At 42.2% G+C, this 17,371-nt stretch overlaps 1 protein-coding gene across 12 annotated transcripts in view; it reads right to left on the minus strand.

Annotated features, from left to right (window-relative positions):
- LOC106592207 (zinc finger CW-type PWWP domain protein 1) overlaps positions 1–17,371 on the minus strand; it is a 57,561-nt gene that overhangs the window by 17,606 nt on the left and 22,584 nt on the right. For 10 of the 12 annotated variants that reach the window (XM_045721382.1, XM_045721381.1, XM_045721380.1 and 7 more), the window contains 4 exons: positions 16,175–16,289; positions 12,902–12,977; positions 9,530–9,634; positions 297–377 (listed from right to left, as the gene is read on the minus strand). In XM_045721382.1, coding sequence (XP_045577338.1) covers positions 297–377; positions 9,530–9,634; positions 12,902–12,977; positions 16,175–16,289 — 377 coding nt within the window. The remainder of the gene's footprint in view (positions 1–296; positions 378–9,529; positions 9,635–12,901; positions 12,978–16,174; positions 16,290–17,371) is intronic. The other 2 variants (XM_045721389.1, XM_045721387.1) reach the window with 1 other exon arrangement.

Consider the following 17,371-nt stretch of genomic DNA (forward strand, 5'->3'; position numbering starts at 1 on the left):
ATAGAATAGAATAGGTAGAATAGAATAGATAGATAGAATAGATAGAATAGATAGATAGAATAGATAGATAGAATAGATAGATAGAATAGATAGAATAGATAGATAGAATAGATAGAATAGATAGATAGAATAGATAGAATAGATAGATAGAATAGATAGATAGAATAGATAGATAGAATAGATCGAATAGATAGAATAGATAGATAGACGGATTGAACCTTGAGTGGAATACTCTGTATTAGATAGACAGATTGAACCTTGAGTGGAATACTCTGTATTAGATAGACAGATTGAACCTTGAGTGGAATACTCTGGGCTTGTGTTGCTATGCGGACAGCTTCTCTCAACTTCTTCTTGAATCTCTGGAGAGACTTCCCCTGTAGGAGAGGAGAGAGGAAATAGAGGAGGAGAGGAGACAGAGAGGAGAGGAGACAGGGATGAGAGGAGGAGAGGAGAGAGGAGACAGAGAGGAGAGGAGAGAAGAGGAGACAGGGATGAGAGGAGGAGAGAGAGGAGGAGAGGAGAGAGGAAATAGAGGAGGAGAGGAGAGAGGAGACAGAGAGGAGAGGAGAGAAGAGAAGACAGGGATGAGAGGAGACAGGGATGAGAGGAGAGGAGACAGGGATGAGAGGAGAGGAGAGAGGAGGAGAGGAGACAGGGATGAGGAGAGGAGAGGAGGAGAGGAGACAGGGATGAGAGGAGGAGAGGAGACAGGGATGAGAGGAGGAGAGGAGACAGGGATGAGAGGAGACAGGGATGAGAGGAGAGAAGAGGAGACAGGGATGAGAGGAGGGAAGAGGAGACAGGGATGAGAGGAGAGAGGAGGAGAGGAGACAGGGATGAGAGGAGAGAGGAGACAGGGATGAGAGGAGACAGGGATGAGAGGAGACAGGGATGAGAGGAGGAGAGGAGACAGGGATGAGAGGAGACAGGGATGAGAGGAGAGGAGAGAGGAGGAGAGGAGACAGGGATGAGAGGAGAGAGGAGGAGAGGAGACAGGGATGAGAGGAGGAGAGGAGAGGAGAGGAGACAGGGATGAGAGGAGAGAGGAGGAGAGGAGACAGGGATGAGAGGAGGAGAGGAGACAGGGATGAGAGGAGGGAAGAGGAGACAGGGATGAGAGGAGAGAGGAGGAGAGGAGACAGGGATGAGAGGAGGAGAGGGATGAGAGGAGAGAAGAGGAGACAGGGATGAGAGGAGACAGGGATGAGAGGAGAGAGGAGGAGAGGAGACAGGGATGAGAGGAGAGAAGAGGAGACAGGGATGAGAGAAGACGAGACAGGGATGAGAGGAGACAGGGATGAGAGGAGGAGAGGAGACAGGGATGAGAGGAGACAGGGATGAGAGGAGGAGAGGAGACAGGGATGAGGAGAGGAGACAGGGATGAGAGGAGAGAGGAGGAGAGGAGACAGGGATGAGAGGAGAGAGGAGACAGGGATGAGAGGAGAGAGGAGACAGGGATGAGAGGAGAGAGGAGACAGGGATGAGAGGAGAGAGGAGACAGGGATGAGAGGAGGGGAAGAGAGGAGACAGGGATGAGAGGAGGGGAAGAGAGGAGACAGGGATGAGAGGAGGGGAAGAGAGGAGACAGGGATGAGAGGAGAGAGGAGACAGGGATGAGAGGAGACAGGGATGAGAGGAGACAGGGATGAGAGGAGACAGGGATGAGAGGAGAGGAAGAGAGGAGACAGGGATGAGAGGAGGAGAGGAGACAGGGATGAGGAGACAGGGATGAGAGGAGAGAGATGGAAAGAAAAAACAGAGGCAGGACAGATATGAGCAGTATAGAATACGGCATTATCCATTTGGTTGCAATGAAAATTGTTCTTCTGCCTTCATCCCAACCACAGACACACACCCATGTTAAAGGCCCAGGGTCAACCACAGTGCAGTGGCCCAGACACACACCCATGTTAAAGGCCCAGGGTCAACCACAGTGCAGTGGCCAAACACACACCCATGTTAAAGGCCCAGGGTCAACCACAGTGCAGTGGCCCAGACACACACCCATGTTAAAGGCCCAGGGTCAACCACAGTGCAGTGGCCAAACACACACCCATGTTAAAGGCCCAGGGTCAACCACAGTGCAGTGGCCAAACACACACCCATGTTAAAGGCCCAGGGTCAACCACAGTGCAGTGGCCAAACACACACCCATGTTAAAGGCCCAGGGTCAACCACAGTGCAGTGGCCCAGACACACACCCATGTTAAAGGCCCAGGGTCAGCCACAGTGCAGTGCCACTGGATGTAGAGCTCTTTTGGGGTTAAGTGCCTTGTTCAAGGGCACAACGGTAGTGGATAATAGTAACGGTCAGAAACCAGCAGCCAGTTCAGCCCCATCTGTGTCATCACCCAGGACTTAGTTTACTGGTCCACCTTTTGTAACCGCTTGGCTACCCTAACACTAGTTCAGGTTCAGTCCCTTGGCCTACCTCATCCTCAACAGGACAGATAAGAGATATAGAAGAGAGATAGAAGAGATAGAAGAGATAGAAGAGGGATAGAAGAGAGATAGAAGAGAGATAGAAGAGAGACAGAAGAGGGATAAAAGAGGGATAGAAGAGAGATAGAAGAGGGATAGAAGAGATATAGAAGAGGGATAGAAGAGGGATAGAAGAGGGATAGAAGAGGGATAGAAGAGAGATAGAAGAGATAGAAGAGGGATAGAAGAGAGATAGAAGAGGGATAGAAGAGAGATAGAAGAGAGATAGAAGAGGGATAGAAGAGGGATAGAAGAGGGATAGAAGAGGGATAGAAGAGATATAGAAGAGGGATAGAAGAGGGATAGAAGAGGGATAGAAGAGAGATAGAAGAGATAGAAGAGGGATAGAAGAGAGATAGAAGAGGGATAGAAGAGAGATAGAAGAGAGATAGAAGAGGGATAAAAGAGGGATAGAAGAGGGATAGAAGAGGGATAGAAGAGAGATAGAAGAGGGATAGAAGAGGGATAGAAGAGAGATAGAAGAGATAGAAGAGAGATAGAAGAGAGATAGAAGGGGAATAGAAGAGATAGAAGAGGGATAGAAGAGAGATAGAAGAGGGATAGAAGAGAGATAGAAGAGAGATAGAAGAGAGATAGAAGAGGGATAACAGAGGGATAGAAGAGAGATAGAAGAGAGATAGAAGAGGGATAGAAGAGAGATAGAAGAGAGATAGAAGAGAGATAGAAGAGGGATAACAGAGGGATAGAAGAGGTATAGAGGAGGTATAGAAGAGGGATAGAAGAGAGATAGAAAAGATATAAGAGATATAGAAGAGGGATAGAAGAGATAGAAGAGGGATAGAAGAGATATAGAAGAGAATTGGAGAGGAATGGAAGAGAGATTGAAGAGATATAGAAGAGAGATAGAAGATACAGAAAAGAGATTGAAGAGATATAGAAGAGATAGAAGAGATATAGAAGACAGATAGAAGAGATAGAAGAGATATTGAAGCGGTATAGAAGAGGGATGGAAGAGCGATCGACAGGAGATTAAATAGGTATAGAAGGGATATTAAATAGGTATAGAAGGGATATTAAATAGGTATAGAAGAGAAAGAAGGGATATTAAATAGGTATAGAAGGGATATTAAATAGGTATAGAAGGGATATTAAATAGGTATAGAAGAGAAAGGAGATTAAATAGGTATAGAAGAGAAAGAAGGGAGATTAAATAGATATAGAAGGGATATTAAATAGGTATAGAAGGGATATTAAATAGGTATAGAAGGGATATTAAATAGGTATAGAAGGGAGATTAAATAGGTATAGAAGGGATATTAAATAGGTATAGAAGGGAGATTAAATAGGTATAGAAGGGATATTAAATAGGTATAGAAGGGAGATTAAATAGATATAGAAGGGATATTAAATAGGTATAGAAGGGATATTAAATAGGTATAGAAGGGATATTAAATAGGTATAGAAGGGAGATTAAATAGGTATAGAAGGGATATTAAATAGGTATAGAAGGGAGATTAAATAGGTATAGAAGGGATATTAAATAGGTATAGAAGAGATATTAAATAGGTATAGAAGGGAGATTAAATAGGTATAGAAGAGAAATGAGATTAAATAGGTATAGAAGGGATATTAAATAGGTATAGAAGAGATATTAAATAGGTATAGAAGGGATATTAAATAGGTATAGAAGGGATATTAAATAGGTATAGAAGAGAAAGAAGGGAGATTAAATAGATATAGAAGGGATATTAAATAGGTATAGAAGGGATATTAAATAGGTATAGAAGGGATATTAAATAGGTATAGAAGAGAAATGAGATTAAATAGGTATAGAAGAGATATTAAATAGGTATAGAAGAGAAAGAAGGGAGATTAAATAGATATAGAAGGGATATTAAATAGGTATAGAAGGGATATTAAATAGGTATAGAAGGGATATTAAATAGGTATAGAAGGGATATTAAATAGGTATGTATAGAAGAGCTTTAGAAGAGAGATAGCTGAGGAGTACAGCTGACGTCAGAAGTTTACATACACCTTAGCCAAATACATTTAAACTCAGTTTCACAATTCCTGACATTTAATCCTAGTATAAATTCCCTGTTTTAGGTCAGTTAGGATCACCACTTAATTTTAAGAATGTGAAATGTCAGAATAATAGTAGAGAGAATTATTTATTTAAGCTTTTATTTCTTTCATCACATTCCCAGTGGGTCAGAAGTTTACATTTGGTAGCATTGCCTTTAAAATTGTTAAACTTGGGTGAAATGTTTCGGGTAGCCTTCCACAAGCTTCCCACAATAAGAATTTTGGCCCATTCCTCCTGACAGAGCTGGTGTAACTGAGTCAGGTTTGTAGGCCTCCTTGCTCGCACACACTTTTTCAGTTCTGCCCACAAATCTTCGATAGGTTTGAGGTCAGGGCTTTGTGATGGCCACTCCAATACCTTGACTTTGTTGTCCTTAAGCCATTTTGCCACAACTTTGGAAGTATGCTGGGGGTCATTGTCCATTTGGAAGACCCATTTGCGACCAAGCTTTAACTTCCTGACTGATGTCTTGAGATGTTGCTTCAATATATCCACATAATATTCACATAATCTATTTTGTGAAGTGCACCAGTCCCTCCTGCAGCAAAGCACCCCCACAACATGATGCTGCCACCCCCGTGCTTCACGGTTGGGATGGTGTTCTTCGGCTTGCAAGCCTCCCCCTTTTTCCTCCAAACATAACGATGGTCATTATGGCCAAACAGTTCTATTTTTGTTTCATCAGACCAGAGGACATTTCTCCAAGAAGTATGATCTTTGTCCTCATGTGCAGTTGCAAACCGTAGTCTGGCTTTTTTTATGGCGGTTTTGGAGCAGTGGCTTCTTCCTTGCTGAGTGACCTTTCAGGTTATGTTGATATAGGACTTGTTTTACTGTGGATATAGATACTTTTGTACCTGTTTCCTCCAGCATCTTCACAAGGTCCTTTGCTGTTGTTCTGGGATTGATTTGCACTTTTGGCACCAAAGTACGTTCATCTCTAGGAGACAGAACGCGTCTCCTTCCTGAGCGGTATGACGGCTGCATGGTCCCATGGTGTTTATACTTGCGTACTATTGTTTGTACAGATGAATGTGGTACCTTCAGGCGTTTGGAAATTGCTCCCAAGGATGAACCAGACTTGTGGAGGTCTACAATTTGTTTGAGGTTTTGACTGATTTCTTTTGATTTTCCCATGATGTCAAGCAAAGAGGCACTGAGTTTGAAGGTAGGCCTTGAAATACATCCACAGGTACACCTCCAATTGACTCAAATGATGTCAATTAGCCTATCAGAAGCTTCTAAAGCCCTGACATCATTTTCTGGAATTTTCCAAGCTGTTTAAAGGCACAGTCAACTTAGTGTATGTAAACTTCTGACCCACTGGAATTGTGATACAGTGAATTATAAGTGAAATAATCTGTCTGTAAACAATTGTTAGAAAAATGACTTGTGTCATGCACAAAGTAGATGTCCTAACTGTCTTGCCAAAACTATAGTTTTTTTAACAAGAAATTTGTGGAGTGGTTGAAAAATCGAGTTTTAATGACTCCAACCTAAGTGGATGTAAACTTCTGACTTCAACTGTATCTCTCTCACCCCAGTATTCCTACCACCGGAGCAAGAGGGAAAGCAAAACAACAACACAACTTCTTCTCTCCTTGGCAGCTGATTCTGAACGGGACAAAGACCTGACTAGTGATAGGTATGTTTATAGCCGCGTATATGCGCCCATTTCTCAGTGCTTGAGCCACGTTCCGAACTTCGTCCCCTCTCGCACTCATTTAAACAAACAGGTAGTACCTGCTTTATATACTCAAGCTAAATCTGAAGTTGTCGATGAATTGGCCAATGACCCTGTGTTGCACTTCCTACAGATGGATGGACCTCTTGGGCTACAGAGTTACTTAAGAGTGACAGCCAATCACATCATCCCGGAGTGGGAGATGAGAATTATCGTGCTACAGACACGTTCCCTTTTTTTGAAAGTCACACAAGTGCACATCTTTTTGTCTTTGTAAGAAAACATTATAGCACAGACCTATACAATATCTGAGGTTTTAAACAGGCCTATACAATATCTGAGGTTTTAAACAGGCCTATACAATATCTGAGGTTTTAAACAGGCCTATACAATATCTGAGGTTTTAAACAGACCTATACAATATCTGAGGTTATAAACAGGCCTATACAATATCTGAGGTTTTAAACAGACCTATACAATGTCTGAGGTTTTAAACAGACCTATACAATGTCTGAGGTTTTAAACAGGCCTATACAATATCTGAGGTTTTAAACAGACCTATACAATGTCTGAGGTTTTAAACAGGCCTATACAATATCTGAGGTTTTAAACAGACCTATACAATGTCTGAGGTTTTAAACAGACCTATACAATGTCTGAGGTTTTAAACAGGCCTATACAATGTCTGAGGTTTTAAACAGGCCTATACAATATCTGAGGTTTTAAACAGGCCTATACAATATCTGAGGTTTTAAACAGGCCTATACAATATCTGAGGTTTTAAACAGACCTATACAATATCTGAGGTTTTAAACAGGCCTATACAATGTCTGAGGTTATAAACAGGCCTATACAATGTCTGAGGTTTTAAACAGGCCTATACAATGTCTGAGGTTTTAAACAGGCCTATACAATGTCTGAGGTTTTAAACAGGCCTATACAATGTCTGAGGTTTTAAACAGACCTATACAATATCTGAGGTTATAAACAGACCTATACAATATCTGAGGTTTTAAACAGGCCTATACAATATCTGAGGTTTTAAACAGACCTATACAATATCTGAGGTTTTAAACAGGCCTATACAATATCTGAGGTTTTAAACAGACCTATACAATATCTGAGGTTATAAACAGGCCTATACAATATCTGAGGTTTTAAACAGGCCTATACAATGTCTGAGGTTTTAAACAGACCTATACAATGTCTGAGGTTTTAAACAGGCCTATACAATATCTGAGGTTTTAAACAGACCTATACAATGTCTGAGGTTTTAAACAGGCCTATACAATGTCTGAGGTTTTAAACAGACCTATACAATATCTGAGGTTTTAAACAGGCCTATACAATGTCTGAGGTTTTAAACAGACCTATACAATGTCTGAGGTTTTAAACAGGCCTATACAATATCTGAGGTTTTAAACAGGCCTATACAATGTCTGAGGTTTTAAACAGGCCTATACAATGTCTGAGGTTTTAAACAGACCTATACAATGTCTGAGGTTTTAAACAGGCCTATACAATATCTGAGGTTTTAAACAGGCCTATACAATATCTGAGGTTTTAAACAGACCTATACAATATCTGAGGTTTTAAACAGACCTATACAATGTCTGAGGTTATAAATGCATAATGTATTTAATTCTAGTGTTGTTGTTGATTAGTAATCGTGTGCTTTCATTTCAGTAAATCCAAAGTGTCATGATCCCTGATTAGTGCTCTCACCAGGCATTACATGACTCCCGATCATACACGGAATCAGGAATACCGTTTTCTCATTACATGACTCCCGATCATACACGGAATCAGGAATAACGTTTTCTCATTACATGACTCCCGATCATACACGGAATCAGGAATACCGTTTTCTCATTACATGACTCCCGATCATACACGGAACCAGGAATACCAACAACACGTATTTTATTAAATAAACAAAATGTAACTACAGTAACTGTTGATATTTAATTTTCCCGAAACCAAACTGTAACCCCAAAACCATAACAGGTACCAAGCAATTGGTTTTTATGAACTGTTCGAACGCTAACAGATGAGACAGAAGAGGGCAAATCAACTGAACTCAACACCAGCTCAGTGGGCTAACAGTCTCAACACTAGCTCAGTGTGCTAACAGTCTCAACACTAGCTCAGTGGGCTAACACAGTCTCAACACTAGCTCAGTGTGCTAACAGTCTCAACACCAGCTCAGTGGGCTAACACAGTCTCAACACTAGCTCAGTGTGCTAACAGTCTCAACACTAGCTCAGTGTGCTAACACAGTCTCAACACTAGCTCAATGGGCTAACAGTCTCAACTGAACTCAACACTAGCTCAGTGCGCTAACTGAACTCAACACTAGCTCAGTGGGCTAACTGAACTCAACACTAGCTCAGTGGGCTAACAGTCTCAACTGAACTCAACACTAGCTCAGTGTGCTAACACAGTCTCAACTGAACTCAACACTAGCTCAGTGTGCTAACACAGTCTCAACACTAGCTCAATGGGCTAACAGTCTCAACTGAACTCAACACTAGCTCAGTGCGCTAACTGAACTCAACACTAGCTCAGTGGGCTAACTGAACTCAACACTAGCTCAGTGTGCTAACACAGTCTCAACTGAACTCAACACTAGCTCAGTGTGCTAACACAGTCTCAACACTAGCTCAATGGGCTAACAGTCTCAACTGAACTCAACACTAGCTCAGTGCGCTAACTGAACTCAACACTAGCTCAGTGGGCTAACTGAACTCAACACTAGCTCAGTGGGCTAACAGTCTCAACTGAACTCAACACTAGCTCAGTGTGCTAACACAGTCTCAACTGAACTCAACACTAGCTCAGTGTGCTAACACAGTCTCAACTGAACTCAACACTAGCTCAGTGTGCTAACACAGTCTCAACTGAACTCAACACTAGCTCAGTGTGCTAACACAGTCTCAACTGAACTCAACACTAGCTCAGTGTGCTAACACAGTCTCAACTGAACTCAACACTAGCTCAGTGTGCTAACACAGTCTCAACTGAACTCAACACTAGCTCAGTGTGCTAACACAGTCTCAACTGAACTCAACACTAGCTCAGTGTGCTAACACAGTCTCAACTGAACTCAACACTAGCTCAGTGTGCTAACACAGTCTCAACTGAACTCAACACTAGCTCAGTGTGCTAACACAGTCTCAACTGAACTCAACACTAGCTCAGTGTGCTAACACAGTCTCAACTGAACTCAACACTAGCTCAGTGGGCAAACACAGTTTTGAGTGGCACAGACAACCAGGGTTAAATTCCCTGCCCTTTTCCAGAAGACTAACCGTGATGGCGGCATCCTCAGTGAGTTCTGTGTAATTTCTGACTTTAGACCGACACACCCAGGCTCTGCTGGCTGGTTCCCCCAGGTAGGTTACATGGTACCTGCACTAACACACACACACACACACACACACACACACACACACACACACACACACACACACACACACACACACACACACACACACACACACACACACACACACACACACATTACACACAAACTGAAATGTTCACATGAAAGACACTACCCCAGTGTTTTCATTCAGTCATTTATAATAGGATCTTACAGGGTACAGGTCAGCGTGTATCTTACAGGGTACAGGTCAGCGTGTATCTTACAGGGTACAGGTCAGCGTGTATCTTACAGGGTACAGGTCAGTGTGTATCTTACAGGGTACAGGTCAGTGTGTATCTTACAGGGTACAGGTCAGTGTTTATCTTACAGGGTACAGGTCAGCGTGTATCTTACAGGGTACAGGTCAGCGTGTATCTTACAGGGTACAGGTCAGTGTTTATCTTACAGGGTACAGGTCAGTGTGTATCTTACAGGGTACAGGTCAGTGTGTATCTTACAGGGTACAGGTCAGCGTGTATCTTACAGGGTACAGGTCAGTGTTTATCTTACAGGGTACAGGTCAGCGTGTATCTTACAGGGTACAGGTCAGTGTGTATCTTACAGGGTACAGGTCTGCGTGTATCTTACAGGGTACAGGTCAGCGTGTATCTTACAGGGTACAGGTCAGTGTGTATCTTACAGGGTACAGGTCAGCGTGTATCTTACAGGGTACAGGTCAGCGTGTATCTTACAGGGTACAGGTCAGCGTGTATCTTACAGGGTACAGGTCAGCGTGTATCTTACAGGGTACAGGTCAGTGTGTATCTTACAGGTCAGTGTGTATCTTACAGGGTACAGGTCAGTGTGTTTCTTACAGGGTACAGGTCAGTGTGTATCTTACAGGGTACAGGTCAGCGTGTATCTTACTACAGGGTACAGGTCAGTGTGTATCTTACAGGGTACAGGTCAGTGTGTATCTTACTACAGGGTACAGGTCAGTGTGTATCTTACAGGGTACAGGTCAGCGTGTATCTTACAGGGTACAGGTCAGCGTGTATCTTACAGGGTACAGGTCAGTGTTTATCTTACAGGGTACAGGTCAGTGTGTATCTTACAGGGTACAGGTCAGCGTGTATCTTACAGGGTACAGGTCAGCGTGTATCTTACAGGGTACAGGTCAGTGTGTATCTTACAGGGTACAGGTCTGCGTGTATCTTACAGGGTACAGGTCAGCGTGTATCTTACAGGGTACAGGTCAGTGTGTATCTTACAGGGTACAGGTCAGCGTGTATCTTACAGGGTACAGGTCAGCGTGTATCTTACAGGGTACAGGTCAGCGTGTATCTTACAGGGTACAGGTCAGCGTGTATCTTACAGGGTACAGGTCAGTGTGTATCTTACAGGTCAGTGTGTATCTTACAGGGTACAGGTCAGTGTGTTTCTTACAGGGTACAGGTCAGTGTGTATCTTACAGGGTACAGGTCAGTGTGTATCTTACTACAGGGTACAGGTCAGTGTGTATCTTACAGGGTACAGGTCAGCGTGTATCTTACAGGGTACAGGTCAGCGTGTATCTTACAGGGTACAGGTCAGTGTTTATCTTACAGGGTACAGGTCAGTGTGTATCTTACAGGGTACAGGTCAGCGTGTATCTTACAGGGTACAGGTCAGCGTGTATCTTACAGGGTACAGGTCAGCGTGTATCTTACAGGGTACAGGTCAGCGTGTATCTTACAGGGTACAGGTCAGCGTTTATCTTACAGGGTACAGGTCAGCGTGTATCTTACAGGGTACAGGTCAGCGTTTATCTTACAGGGTACAGGTCAGTGTGTATCTTACAGGGTACAGGTCAGTGTGTATCTTACTACAGGGTACAGGTCAGTGTGTATCTTACAGGGTACAGGTCAGTGTGTATCTTACTACAGGGTACAGGTCAGTGTGTATCTTACAGGGTACAGGTCAGTGTGTATCTTACAGGGTACAGGTCAGTGTGTATCTTACTACAGGGTACAGGTCAGTGTGTATCTTACAGGGTACAGGTCAGTGTGTATCTTACAGGGTACAGGTCAGTGTGTATCTTACTACAGGGTACAGGTCAGTGTGTATCTTACAGGGTACAGGTCAGTGTGTATCTTACTACAGGGTACAGGTCAGTGTGTATCTTACAGGGTACAGGTCAGCGTGTATCTTACAGGGTACCGGTCAGTGTTTATCTTACAGGGTACAGGTCAGCGTGTATCTTACAGGGTACAGGTCAGCGTGTATCTTACAGGGTACAGGTCAGTGTTTATCTTACAGGGTACAGGTCAGTGTGTATCTTACAGGGTACAGGTCAGCGTGTATCTTACAGGGTACAGGTCAGCGTGTATCTTACAGGGTACAGGTCAGCGTGTATCTTACAGGGTACAGGTCAGCGTGTATCTTACAGGGTACAGGTCAGCGTTTATCTTACAGGGTACAGGTCAGCGTGTATCTTACAGGGTACAGGTCAGTGTGTATCTTACAGGGTACAGGTCAGTGTGTATCTTACTACAGGGTACAGGTCAGTGTGTATCTTACAGGGTACAGGTCAGTGTGTATCTTACAGGGTACAGGTCAGTGTGTATCTTACTACAGGGTACAGGTCAGTGTGTATCTTACAGGGTACAGGTCAGCGTGTATCTTACAGGGTACAGGTCAGTGTGTATCTTACAGGGTACAGGTCAGCGTGTATCTTACAGGGTACAGGTCAGCGTGTATCTTACAGGGTACAGGTCAGCGTGTATCTTACAGGGTACAGGTCAGCGTGTATCTTACAGGGTACAGGTCAGCGTGTATCTTACAGGGTACAGGTCAGCGTGTATCTTACAGGGTACAGGTCAGCGTGTATCTTACAGGGTACAGGTCAGCGTGTATCTTACAGGGTACAGGTCAGCGTGTATCTTACAGGGTACAGGTCAGTGTGTATCTTACAGGGTACAGGTCAGTGTGTATCTTACAGGGTACAGGTCAGCGTGTATCTTACAGGGTACAGGTCAGCGTGTATCTTACAGGGTACAGGTCAGTGTGTATCTTACAGGGTACAGGTCAGCGTGTATCTTACAGGGTACAGGTCAGCGTGTATCTTACAGGGTACAGGTCAGCGTGTATCTTACAGGGTACAGGTCAGCGTGTATCTTACAGGGTACAGGTCAGCGTGTATCTTACAGGGTACAGGTCAGCATGTATCTTACAGGGTACAGGTCAGTGTGTATCTTACAGGGTACAGGTCAGTGTTTATCTTACAGGGTACAGGTCAGTGTGTATCTTACAGGGTACAGGTCAGTGTGTATCTTACAGGGTACAGGTCAGTATTCCTGTTGAACTGGCAGAATGTCTTGGTGTCGGGATCTCTCTCCACTATCGCTGGCCACCTGGATCAATGAATCAATAATCACATTGTCAATACAATACAATCAGTGCTCCATATTACAATGGAGGACAGCACAGTGGTTATACAGCAGTGTCATGTTATATAGACTTTTCTAGTTTGTCCATTCATTCTAAATTGAGGCCAGGTGTTGCATTAGCTTCCAGAAATCAGCATTTTCAAAAAGGCAGACAGACAGACCATCAAAGAATCTGTGTTTTAAAACCATTTCATCCTCCATTTTATATCGAAGTCAACAGTGTTGTTTTGATTCAATGGAGTGATCAGGGACGTGCAGCTGTAATTTTCCTTCACAGAAAATACATCACTGCACCACTTTCACCAAAAATAGCTTCATGTTCATCAGATGACAACAGACGTGGCTGTTTGGCTAGAAGCCACAAAAATGTTGACACATTTAAATGTAAATGAGCTTACAACAAGAAAGCAAGGTATTTAAAAAAATAAAAATCATGCATGGCCATCATATTTCTAATGTTTAGAATAGAAAGAATGTAGCCATCATATTTCTAATGTTTAGCATAGAAGGAATGTAGCCATCATATTTCTAATGTTTAGCATAGAAAGAATGTAGCCATCATATTTCTAATGTTTAGAATAGAAGGAATGTAGCCATCATATTTCTAATGTTTAGAATAGAAGGAATGTAGCCATCATATTTCTAATGTTTAGCATAGAAGGAATGTAGCCATCATATTTCTAATGTTTAGCATAGAAGGAATGTAGCCATCATATTTCTAATGTTTAGAATAGAAGGAATGTAGCCATCATATTTCTAATGTTTAGCATAGAAGGAATGTAGCCATCATATTTCTAATGTTTAGCATAGAAGGAATGTAGCCATCATATTTCTAATGTTTAGAATAGAAGGAATGTAGCCATCATATTTCTAATGTTTAGCATAGAAGGAATGTAGCCATCATATTTCTAATGTTTAGCATAGAAGGAATGTAGCCATCATATTTCTAATGTTTAGCATAGAAGGAATGTAGCCATCATATTTCTAATGTTTAGCATAGAAAGAATGTAGCCATCATATTTCTAATGTTTAGAATAGAAGGAATGTAGCCATCATATTTCTAATGTTTAGAATAGAAGGAATGTAGCCATCATATTTCTAATGTTTAGCATAGAAGGAATGTAGCCATCATATTTCTAATGTTTAGAATAGAAGGAATGTAGCCATCATATTTCTAATGTTTAGCATAGAAGGAATGTAGCCATCATATTTCTAATGTTTAGCATAGAAGGAATGTAGCCATCATATTTCTAATGTTTAGAATAGAAGGAATGTAGCCATCATATTTCTAATGTTTAGCATAGAAGGAATGTAGCCATCATATTTCTAATGTTTAGCATAGAAAGAATGTAGCCATCATATTTCTAATGTTTAGCATAGAAGGAATGTAGCCATCATATTTCTAATGTTTAGCATAGAAGGAATGTAGCCATCATATTTCTAATGTTTAGCATAGAAGGAATGTAGCCATCATATTTCTAATGTTTAGCATAGAAAGAATGTAGCCATCATATTTGTAATGTTTTGCTTTAAGTTCATTTTACCAGAGAAAAGTACATGAGAAAAGTAGCTAAACGTCAGAGTTCTGTCTGCTGATAGAATATCCATTTGAGAATTAAGGAATTTTATTGGTCTGACAATGAGCAAAGATTTCTCATCCGAGTGGAGAAATGCAACCAAAAGCACAAAATTAATCTGTAGCCGAGCACAAATGACAATAAGAAGCATTTTTAGATCTGCGTTTTCAAAACGTAGCAAGGTATTTCTGATGCGTTTTTATATATTTTTTCCCCCTGCATTAAAAACACAGAATTCTGCATTAACACCTTGCGGCTAATAAGGGTTTTGTCTAAAATATATTACACTGGGAATATGATGGTATTGCACACAATGTGGACACCTGCTCGTCCAACATCTCATTCCAAAATCATGGCCATTAATATGAAGTTGGTCCCCCCTACACTCTTAGTGAGGTCGGGGCACTGATGTTGGGCGATTAGGCCTGGCTCGCAGTCGGCGTTCCAATTCATCCCAAAGGTGTTAGATGAGGTTGAGATCAAGGCTCTGTGCGGGCCAGTCAAGTTCTTCCACACCGATCTCAAAAAACCATTTCTGTATGGACCTCGTTTTGTGCACGGGGGCATTGTCATGCTGAAACAGGAAAGGGCCTTCTCCAAACTCGTCTAGAATGTTTGTATGCTATAGATTTCCCTTCACTGGAACTAAGGGGCCCGAACCATGAAAAACAGCCCCAGACCATTATTCCTCCTCCACCAAACTTTACAGTTGGCACTATAAATTGGGGCAGGTAGCGTTGTCCTGGCATCCACCAAACCCAGATTCGTCCGTCGGACTGCCAGATGGTGAAGCGTGATTCATCACTCCAGAGAACACGTTTCCACTGCTCCAGAGTCCAATGGCGGCGAGATTTACACCACTCCAGCCGACGCTTGGCATTGCGTATGGCGACGTAAGGCTTGAAAATCCATTTCATGAAGCTCCCGACAAACAGTTATTGTGCTGACGTTGCTTCCAGAGGCAGTTTGGAACTCGGTAGTGAGGGTTGCAACCAAGGACAGATGATTTTTACGCTCTACAGCACTCTGCGGTCCCGTTCTGTGAGATTGTGTGGCCTACCACTTCGCTGCTGAGCCGTTGTTGCTCCTAGACGTTTCCACTTCACAATAAAAGCTCTTACAGTTGACCCGGGGGCAGCTCTAGCAGGGCAGAAATTTGACAAACTGACTTGTTGGAAAGGTGGCATCCTATGACGGTGGCACATTGAAAGTCACTGATCTCTTCAGTACAGGCCATTCTACTGCCAATGTTTGTCTATGGAGATTGCATGGCTGTGTGCTCGTTTTTATACATTTGTTAGCAACGGGTGTGGCTGAAATAGCCGAATACACTAATCTGAAGGGGTGTCTTTGAATGTGTGTGTATTGTGTGTGGATAGTGTTCAGTATGTGTGTAGTGTGTGGATAGTGTTCAGTGTGTGTGTGTGTGTGTAGATAGTGATCAGTATGTGTGTGTAGTGTGTGTAGTGTTCAGTGTGTGTGTAGATAGTGTTCAGTGTGTGTGTAGATAGTGTGCAGTGTGTAGTGTTCAGTGTGTGTGTAGTGTAGTGTGTAGTGTTCAGTGTGTGTGTGTGTGTGTTGTACCAAGGATATCCAATCTGTTGAGCCCAGACCAGAGACCCAGGAACCAGACTGCTGTTGATGACATCACACTCTTCTCCCGACCAGCTGTCCTCCGCAGCCTCACAGAGACCAGGGCCTATACACACACACACACACACACACACACACACACACACACACACACACACACACACACACACACACACACACACACACACACACCACACACACACACACACACACACACACACACCACACACACACACACACACACACACACACACACACACACACACACACACACACACACCACACACACACACACACACACACACACACACACACACACACACACACACACACACACACACACACACACACACACACACACACACACACCACACACACACACACACACACACACACATTAAATGCAACATACCCACTGGGCCAAACGGATGTGATGATGTTTGAATAAACTTGGAAATCAGATTTGCAGGAATTACATATATATATATATATATAATAGAAACATTACATATATATATATATATATAATAGAAACATTACATATATATATATATATATATATATATATATATAATAGAAACATTACATATATATATATATATATATATATATAATAGAAACATTACATATATATATAATAGAAACATTATATATATATATATAATAGAAACATTACATATATATATAAATATATAATAGAAACATTACATATATATATATATAATAGAAACATTACATATATATATATATATAATAGAAACATTACATATATATATATGTGTCATGCGATGTGTTTGTACCTGTGTCATGTGATGTGTTTGTACCTGTGTCATGTGATGTGTTTGTACCTGTGTCATGTGATGTGTTTGTACCTGTGTCATGTGATGTGTTTGTACCTGTGTCATGTGATGTGTTTGTACCTGTGTCATGTGATGTGTTTGTACCTGTGTCATGTGATGTGTCTGTACCTGTGTCATGTGATGTGTTTGTACCTGTGTCATGTGATGTGTTTGTACCTGTGTCATGTGATGTGTCTGTACCTGTGTCATGTGATGTGTTTGTACCTGTGTCATGTGATGTGTTTGTACCTGTGTCATGTGATGTGTTTGTACCTGTGTCATGTGATGTGTCTGTACCTGTGTCATGTGATGTGTTTGTACCTGTGTCATGTGATGTGTTTGTACCTGT

Source organism: Salmo salar, chromosome ssa07 (genome assembly GCF_905237065.1).
Source record: "Salmo salar chromosome ssa07, Ssal_v3.1, whole genome shotgun sequence".
NCBI classification, from domain to species: Eukaryota; Metazoa; Chordata; class Actinopteri; order Salmoniformes; family Salmonidae; genus Salmo; species Salmo salar.